We start from the raw sequence: 10,157 nt of genomic DNA on the forward strand, positions 1-10,157 counted from the left end.
CCAGCAGCGAATAAAGCGTTCTTTCAGTAAAGTTAAAAGAACAAAGGGAAATTAGAAAATTACTCACTGATCTTGAGTAAAGAACTTTTGTAGCTTTAATAAGGATTATTATATATATAATTTATGATTCAGGCAGCGCAGACTGTTTGATAACTTTATTCAATTTCTGTACCTGTTAAGACAGGAAGGGCACAGGTAAATATGTTTTTTATTATGGGTTTATGTGGGGATTGTTTGAAGTTCACTTAATTTAAAAGCTGTTATATATTTTTTTTAAGCGTAATAATTTTTTAAAAAGTTGATGGCTTTCAATTGATGGAATCACTGTAATGTTGGTTTGGTTGATGGTTTATTGATCATTATAGGTGTTATCAATCATTTATTGTTGTTGTTGTTTTTAGTTTGAGTTGAGAAATAAACATTAATCTGTGTGTGCATTTTACTTTAGAACCAAGCAAGTTGGACTCATGAAACCATTTTATTATATCGGAGTCGCAAATCGCAATTGCAATATTGGCTCAATAATGGCAATATGACATTTTCCCAAATCGTGCAGCCCTACTAAGCATAGATTATAGATACCATCCCTTCGCTATGTTCTTTTCAATGTGAAGCGTTGCGTGCTGTGACTTGGTGTTGCTTCAAGTGCATCATTCTGCACACGGGATGCGCATGATTGCTTATAATACTTTGGGGAGACAAGGGGGCGTGGCCTAAGGGAATAGCACTCGTGATGTTAAGTGATGTTACCCCGCCATCGCTGATACAACCTTTAGCAGTCATGTTTTTGCTTCTTGAGAGAGAGAGAAAGTGTGTGTGTGTGTGTGAGCAATGGCGGTTCTAGGCGGGGCCTGGGGGGGCCAGTGCCCCTGCGACAACAAGCTTGGACCCCCTTGTGGCCCCCTAAATGTGGAGTCAGTGTGAAATATTTTTTTATAGTGTGTCACGCATTGAGCATGACAGTCACTCGTTTCAGTCTTTTGTCTCACACTCCCGTCACACATTGTATTTCTCATGCGGAAAAACTATTAATAATATATTTAATATACGCAATTTCTCTGGCCGCGCCGCTCTCACGTGAGAATCAAGCGCGTCTCGCCTGGAGTTCAGCAGTCGACCCTGCTACGCATCAGCCAATCAAAAAAAGAGAAGTGCTACTACATTGGTTGTTAGTTTTATCTACAGTTACAAAAATCGGTATATACATTGTACTCCTCAAGCCGTACAACTTTCTAATACATAGTCATTAGCTCGGACCAAGAGGAAGTCAGATATTTTGGTCTGAATATGGTGAGCCTCTCTCTGAGCCTACGTCCCTGTATGGCAAGCCCTTTTAACATTTAAAAGCTAAGTTTGCCTGTCCGGAATTAACATTGTAGATATCAACAACGTCTTTCTGTCTATTCGTATTTACATTTTGGATAGTTTGTATTATCATTTAAGATATCTGTAACATAATTGTGACTAGTCGAAATGACAGAGTATGGCAAGCCGTTTTAACATTTAATCATAAAAGGGCCAAAGCCTTCGGCACCGCCACCCGGGTGCATTTAGGTAACTAAAGGAACCGGGGTTGCGGTGCCACCGGCTTGGGCCCGCCATCGCTGCTCGCAGCTATATTTTTAAATTAAACTTCTTAGACACAATATTGCCAGTTACTTAATAATTACTTATTATTATGTTTTTTTTCTTATATTGACAAAACAAGCCACAGCAAAATGAACTGCTGTTCTTCTGAGCAATACACAGTATGTGTTTCACCATGAATGAGTGTTTTTTTGTTGTTTTTTTTACAAATCGAATAATTCAATGGCTAGCTTACTAAGACGGCATATCTCAGTTCCAACATCATCAAGCATCTTAGAAGGCCTTCTCAATTTGTAGTATCCTTGAAAGAAAGCCTTCATTTCACTTCCTTCATTCAGCATATTTTGAAGTATATCCTTCACATTCTCATATAAATCCGTTACCACATTTCAGTCACGTAAAATATTTTGCGAAGTCAGCACAGAGCTTGCCCAAGTTCATCATGCAATTCAAAACATTTTTATTTTGCTGTGCTGTAAATGAATCATAATGCAAAGCTGCCCACGTTGTAAATGTCTGTAAGACAACAAAGGATTGTCATTGACTGTATCGTGTTAATAAAAGTAAGATCATATGAAGAGTTCAGATGTAAAAGCCTCTAAATGCCATTTGAAATTTTCTTCTAAAATGACCATTTTTATCAAGCTTGTATATTTAAGTTCAGTAATTTCACTTACATTACAATCTTCATTGCCATTTAAGTGAAATTACTGAACTTAAATATGCAAGCTTGATAAAAATGATCATTTTAGAAGAGAATTTCAAATGGCACTTAGAGGCTTTTGCATCTGAACTCTTCATATACAGATTTTTTTATATATATAATGTATTTTTCTAAATGCATTTTTAATAGTATTTTTAATATATTGAGACAAGAAATTTTAAGACAAGAAATTTCCCCCTGCTGTTCTTTACACAGATAATCTTCGGGTGGGTGATCATAATGAGGAACATCAAGACAATTACGATGAGAATCTCTATACTCCTCTGGGTAGAAATGAGGAAGAGTATGACACCATCCTTAGACCCAGCAGCCCTGTGGTAATAGTGAACCGCCCCCCTGCACCGACCCCACGGCCTGATTCACTTCCCACCCCGGAGAACAAGACTCCGTTCATAGCACAAGGTTTGAATTTTCTATTAAGATTAAGAAATAATAATGAATATTTTTGCAGTGTTTTTTTCTGTCTTTGGCCAATTGAGGACCTTTAATGAATTGGTGACACTGACAGCAAATTCACTTATTCAATACCTGTTGTGACATTAAAACATATATATATATATATATATATATAAAATAAAATAAATAAAACAAACTCCTGATGCTTGTAAAAAAAAATAACTCCTGATACCAGAGCTGATGCTTGTCTAAATGATTCCTTCAATTTTGCCAATGGATGGTGCCGCTGTGCTGGCCCAGTTCAGTCAGTTAGTTCTCAGTGTTTATAAATACTTAATAATATTTCAGACTGTTATTTCTCCTATAATCCTTTAATAGACTGGGAGAAAAGAGACCTTAATATGGGCCGTTCATCACAGGCAGCATTCTTAAATGTTCAATTTCAGTTTCATTAATAATTCATTTAGATGAAGGTGCCAAGTGACTTGTATTGTTAGAGCTTTATAAATAATTTACACAGTTCTTGAGCTGTATTCATAAAGCATAAAAGAAGCACACTCTTCCTTATGTAGATCACAATCATTTTAGCTTCTGATGACTGAAAGATCTTGTGAACAACAGTATTCAACCCTTGTTAGACATTCCTTGCAAATTCAGAGTATGATTCCAGATAGAACTTACAGTATGTCTTATTTTCGTGAAACAATAAGACGCGCAATTCCTGCATCACCCTTGACCAGCACTCACAGAGGAACAATTGCTTAGCAACTAAAAGTTACAACACATCAAACTTCTAACAAGTGTCCACAGCCATGTCTCTAGCTAATTGCCACTGTTTCTTTGGAGGCGCACAGCATTTAATAGCCTTATATTTGTCACTATTCTCATATATAACACTAGAGTCTGAGCAGGAAAGCCTAGTGTTTGTGAGTATGAGCCAGTTTCTGTCAGGACCACTATCATGCGATTGATAATTAGCATACCATTTGGATTGGCGATATGGTTCTGTTCTGGGCAAGAACTCCCTGCGCATCCACGCAGCCTATAGCATGGATAAGAGCAGGGAGAGCAGCAATAACCTCCCTTAGGGTGAACGGAACAGAACCAACATGGATGTGTTGCAGATATCATTAATTAATTGTATTGTACAACATTATTAGAGAATTCTGATTCACGAAGAATCAAAATGCCAAATGGGTGGGATGGAGGGGGTAATTAGAGAAATGCGACAGCTGCTGATAATACTGAAGGAGCTTACATGTATAGAGTGATATGCCTCGTATTGCTAGATATGGATCAGCTGATGCGAGCTTGACTAACGTGACAAGCCAGAACTGATGCTACGCTTGATAGATACTTTGCATGACACTGTAAGGCAAAGCAACAAGATATATTTACAACACTATCCGAAGCTATTTTGCATTAACAGGTGGTAACTAGCTAGTGTTGCTATGGTCACCTTGTAATAGCCTCATTTCTTAATGCAGAGTAGATGAAAACATATGCACTGCAATGACTCACATTCAGAAATCTCTCTCTCTCTCGTGTGTGTGTGTGTGTGTGTCTATCTGTCTGTCTGTTTATCTATCTATAGGTCTATATTTCTGTCTGCCTGTAGTAGTGTCACTATCTGCTTGTCTGTTGACAGTTATCTTGCTTATCTATCTGTATTTTTTTTTTCAGATTTTAAATTTCGGTTGTACAATTTCAGTATTGAAGACTGTTTTTTTTTTTGATTGACAATCAAAATCTTGGCTAAGGTTTCTTATTGGACTGAAATATGAGGAGAAGAAAAACGATGAACGATTATGAATGATGGACAAAAAGAAGGCCAAAGATATGTGCTATTTTTTCCAGATTAGTTATTGTCAGCTTCTCTCTGAAATCCCCTCCTCCTGATATACAAACTCCTTTTTTGTATATATTTTTGCAGACATCACAACAGGCTTACATCTAATTCATATTAACAGGAAATTTGTATTTAAATCACGGAGGGAGTCTACATAGTTCATTTTCATTGATTGGCACTAATCACTGACGTTTATTGAATGTTTTAAAAAGAATAACATGGACCAGTTAAAATTACCTTGTATATATTTCACATACATCAGCAGAGCACATTAGACATAGTGTGCACACTGTTCAAAGCAAAGTAAGAAAAAAAGAGGCATTATTTTCCATGGGCCATTTTTATTAAATTCGTTATATGAGTGGTTGAAACTGAGGAAACCAAGTACATCATACAGTACATCATCACTCTCTTCACAGATTGTTAAACAAGTTTTTAGGGTGTAGGGACCGCTACTGTTTTAGAGTCATATTTCCCTGTCATTATGCTGTGTCTGTGTGTGTCACTGGGTGGTTCAAGGAAGACGGAAATGAAAGTAGAAATTACACTTTCTTTAATAAAGCAAACTCAGGAACAGGCAAACAGATGAGAGTGTGTATAACACAAACAAGACCAAACACTGAACTGAAGACTGGCAGGAATTAAATACACAATGATTAACACAAATGACAGGCAGCTGTGAGGAAGGTGATCAGTGTCCATGGATACAGATTAGTGGTGGGAAACTCGGACAGAGGAACACACGAGAAAACTGAAAGCCAAAAGAGTTTAATGGTCACAGTGTGGCAGTGCTTCAGTTATCAACATGAATGTGTGTACTGTATGCATGTGTTGGGTTCAGAGGGGGTTGGAAAGAGTTTATCAGTCTCGCTGCTGGGAATACTGTGCGTCATAATGTGCTGGTCTTTACATTGGGAGCCGGGATTTGGGACTATGTTATGTGGACTTTCCATAGATATAATGATTTTTATACTGTACAAACTGCATATTCTATCCTCTAACCCTACACCTAAACCTTTGCACACTGTATACGAAATTCGGATCTGAAATTTTTCTCACGTTAAAAAATAATTACAACCTCACGTTTTTTTCAATCACGCTTACACTGCCTCAGAAACTTTCATACATCATGAAAAAATTCAGATCAGCTTCGTTTTTCTGTGTTTTTCGCATCTGTAGCAAACATTTTGAAAGGTGTTTTGATAATTCAGAAACAGAGAATGATGAATACGAAAAAAACCAACTGTCTATCACACGAAATACGTTCTGAGGAAACTATTTTGCAAATCGTAATTACGTTACATGCCAACATATAAGCAGTGCTATTACGTTTGTCCTTAACGTAATACTATTGCAGTGCTATTACGTTTTTCCTGAACATAATACATCCAAGCAGGTTTCTTTACTATTTATGCATAATCGTGGCATTAAAATTTTGACTCTTTTGCATTCAACTGTCATATCAATTAAGTTTTCCTTCGCATTTATTAATATAATAGACCAACGTTACTCATAAATATATAAAAAGTATTTTCTTCAATAAAACACAACATACTGATACATTCACAAAAGACATGCATTTTATTAGCTTGATGTAAACCAAATCCTAGAATCCATACGTTGTTTGCAAGAAACAGATCCAAATCCAGCCTTTTATCCAGTGATCTTCATCTTCATTTCTCAGCAGCGACCGCAAACGTCAAATCCGCGCTGGTGATTAATTCAAATTCAAATAATGCGCCTTCAAGAAGCGTTACGACATGTTTTACGGCAGTGATATCAAACGCTCATTGGCCCTCGCCTGCTTCGTCACAGATTGCGACATGCCGTGTTTCAGTCGGTGTAGTACATTTACATTTGAAATGGAGAAGAGCGCGTGCCTTCAGACAGAGAGCGAACCGAAATCAGATTAACATTTTGGATTAACGTTAATAACTTTAATTCTGATCTGTACCTCATACACAACTACTATAATACTGCCAGAGGACTGCGACTGCAACGCATCATCATGTGAACGACTTTTGGTAATGTTAATAATAAATAAATAAATTATTGTGAAATGTAGGCCCTATCTGTCTGTTATGTTTTTTTTTCTTAATTGTGTTACCTACGTAGTTTTAAGGAATGGTTATGGTTAGGTTTAGGGATAGGAGTGGGATTAGTGGCTCAAAATATATTTTAATGCTAAAACTCATTTAACTACACATCTCTGTCCATTACGTTTTATCCTTTTTATATTCTGTATAAAATAAATATGTTTTTTTGGAGTAGGATTAAGGGGTCTTGTTACATTTATCTTTAAAAGTGAAAGTATACAGATATCGTTATGATATGAAACATATGTAAATAGTTAACGTTTTGTAGCTGTAAAAACGTAATAAGGAAACGTTTAAATGTTGCAAATACGTCCATATTATACGTTTTAGCATCTATCCAAACGTACAAAAACGTACGTTACATATCTTTGAAAATAACGTATTAAATCTACGTATTAACAATGAGACATATTACGTTAAGGACCAACGTAATAGCACTGCTTATATGTTGGCATGTAACGTAATTGCGATTTGCAAAATAGTTTCCTCAGAACGTATTTCGTGTGATACAGGGTTGAAAAAAACGCATGAGAACATTTCAGACTCTGAAACTCTGAAATTTCGGACTCGGATTTCGGACCTTAAAGCTGCAATACCTAAGATTTAGATGCCGCTAGAGGGCGCTACATTCAAAACAACAACAATGGCTTTGCTTGATGACGACGTGGAGGAACGCGGAATGATGGGAACTGTTGTTTTCAATTCCACCGTGAATAAATCAGTCAGACGGGAATCAAAAATTAGTTGTCATGGATGAGGTAAAGTTCGATTTCTATAAACGTTGCGTTTAATGACATGCTTGTTTTTCATTAAACTGAAATAACCGCAAGAAAAGTCAGGTTTAAAAGTAAATTAGTTACTGTACGAGTCACTATACGAAGCTATAGTGGAGAGGGTTTGAAGGGGCAGGTCTCTTGCAAGGAGTTGACGTGGCTGGTCCTCCTTGGTAACTTTATAAAAATAAAAAAATCAATTTAATGTACATTTGACACATCTTTTCATGTCGTGTAAGTAACCACAGCTACAGTTTCACAAAATTAACGTTAAGGGGGTCGCACACCGGACGAGAAGCTGCAGCACCGTGTCGCGCCACATCTTTAAAATTCGAACACATTATTATCTATAAGTGTATACATACCGGCGGCGCCATTTGGCGTCTGTCCGCGGCGCCCAGCAACGTCTCAGGACCGTGTTCAAAATCCTGCTGCGCCACAGAGCGCCATTTACATAGTTTTATGTAAAATTTTAATTATTTTTGTCTCAAATCGTTGCTAATGGATCCTGACTTCGCCCTATGCTGCAATATGCATTTAGTTTTGCAGTAATTTACAGAAATCAGCAGCTTGAATGACAATTGCTGATGTTATCATTAGATTTTTCAGGTGAGATTCTCAATTAGGGTGGCCATACGTCCGGATTTTGGCCGGACAGTCCGGAATTTAAGCTCCGTGTCCGGCGTCCGGCGCAGCCTCAAGCCGGACACTCATTTGTCCTCCTTTTTGGAGTTGATCTGAATCGGCCAGAAAAAAAAAAAACGCTCTAGAATCTTTATTGAGACGCAGCAGCAGCATAGCGTCTAATGCCGTAGATCTCTAGTCATGGTTGCAGGGTTGCCAACTCTCACGCATTGAGCGTGAGTTTCACGCAAAATTGAGCCAATTCTCACACTCTCACGCCACACCCCCGATTTCTCACGCTGAAGTGTGAATCCGGCCGGTCAAATCCCTGAAAGATGAGTTTATCTAGATCTACCTGATGAGCCACTCGTGATCGACTAGTTTTACCGCAAATTAGTTAAAAAATACACTAATCTAGAGCTTAGCTCCTTACGGCACGGACGCAAAGCCAGGACTGGAGCAAAAGCCCGTTCCTCTCTGCACTCTAGTCTTAGTGTTCTGTTATCACTCCTCTCCAATCCACTACGGGTTTTCCAGTCTCACTCACAGGAAAAAACTGCTCCGTGTTCAATCTAATTTAAAAAAGATAATCTTATGTTTTATTTTTTTTATATATCACACATGTCTGAATTTATAATACTATATGTAATGCTCTGGAATTCTACATGTTTAATAAATGTTCCAACTGCTTACACAAGGAAACAGTATGGGAAAGCGCACCCAGGTAAAAATAAGAATTTGACAAATTCTACAAACAATCTTAGTTTGCCAACAGTTAATAATTATATATATATATATATATATATATATATATATATATATATATTAGGGCTGTGCAAAAATTAATTGCGATTAATCGCATCCAAAATAAAAGTCTGTGTTTACATAATATATTTGTGTGTGCTGTATATAATTATTTTGTATATATAAATACCTATGCATGAATGTATATATTTAAGAATTATTTGCACTTAAATTCTGTATATAAAAATAAATACATAATCTATATTATATAAATATAAATATTTTATATATGAATAACACATTTTCTTAAATATATACATGCATGTGTGTGTATTTATATATACAAAATAATTATATACAGCACACACAAATATATTATGCAAACACAGACTTTTATTTTGGATGCGATTAATCGCAATTAATTTTTGCACAGCCCTAATATATATATATATATATATATATATGTAATAGAATTATAGATGCAGCACGCGCACGACGGCAGAGAGGTAATATACTATACAGCACGCGCACGACGCAAACCCCCAAACGTTGATTTTTTGAATGGGAATATGAATATTATATGAAATATGAATATGTATTGGGTTTAAAACATTGTTTGAAACATTTGGAATATTGTGAGTTATCATCATAAATATATAACACTGGCCTTGTGATTTTGGGATATTTTAATGCAAAAATCTTAGGTATTCCACCTTTAAAGATAATTGACACAACGGGTGAGGTCACATTTATTTTTTAACGAATGAACATTTCGGATGAGAATTTTGGACAGAAAATTTTCTGCACTTTTACATTGTCAAAAAACAAAAACAACAACAAAAACACATTCAGTATGATTTATAATCTGTGTTCTTAATGGAGATCTAAAAATGTCCATTTTGTCCCCACAACTTAGGGTTTACCACACACACACACACACCATTTAGACCACTATGACAACATCTGCAACCATTTAGAGCAGGGGCCAAATAGGGTCAGCATTGCGCATTACATATGTTTTCCATCTCTCTTATTCCACAACATGAAAATACTAAGTGCAAGAAAGCAAGCTTTTTCCATCCATTCCTACAGAGGGTCTTTCGCCTACACACTGATCAGATTTCTTCGCCTACACACGAGGTAGAAAGCCTCCAGGGGAGGGGCCAATGTGTGCTGTGCCTTTGGACTCAAACTACGGCAACTTGGACTTCACAAGTTAAACAAAACCCTTGATAACTGAGAATGAAAGCCAGCACTGTTGATTTTCTCTGGGGACAAAGACAGAATGAAAGAGGATTCCCAAGTATGCAGGATTGCCACACAAAATTCCCACTTATTGCAGCTTTTGAAATCTAGGTTGAATT

At 36.7% G+C, this 10,157-nt stretch overlaps 1 protein-coding gene across 2 annotated transcripts in view; it reads left to right on the forward strand.

The window, feature by feature from the left end:
* Positions 1-10,157, forward strand: part of LOC120477884 (B-cell scaffold protein with ankyrin repeats) — a 105,882-nt gene that overhangs the window by 90,482 nt on the left and 5,243 nt on the right. For both annotated transcript variants that reach the window (XM_089128342.1, XM_039669812.2), the window contains exon 9: positions 2,507-2,713. In XM_089128342.1, coding sequence (XP_088984468.1) covers positions 2,507-2,713 — 207 coding nt within the window. The remainder of the gene's footprint in view (positions 1-2,506; positions 2,714-10,157) is intronic.

Source organism: Pimephales promelas, chromosome 1 (genome assembly GCF_988280905.1).
Source record: "Pimephales promelas chromosome 1, fPimPro1.hap1.1, whole genome shotgun sequence".
Taxonomy (NCBI): Eukaryota; Metazoa; Chordata; class Actinopteri; order Cypriniformes; family Leuciscidae; genus Pimephales; species Pimephales promelas.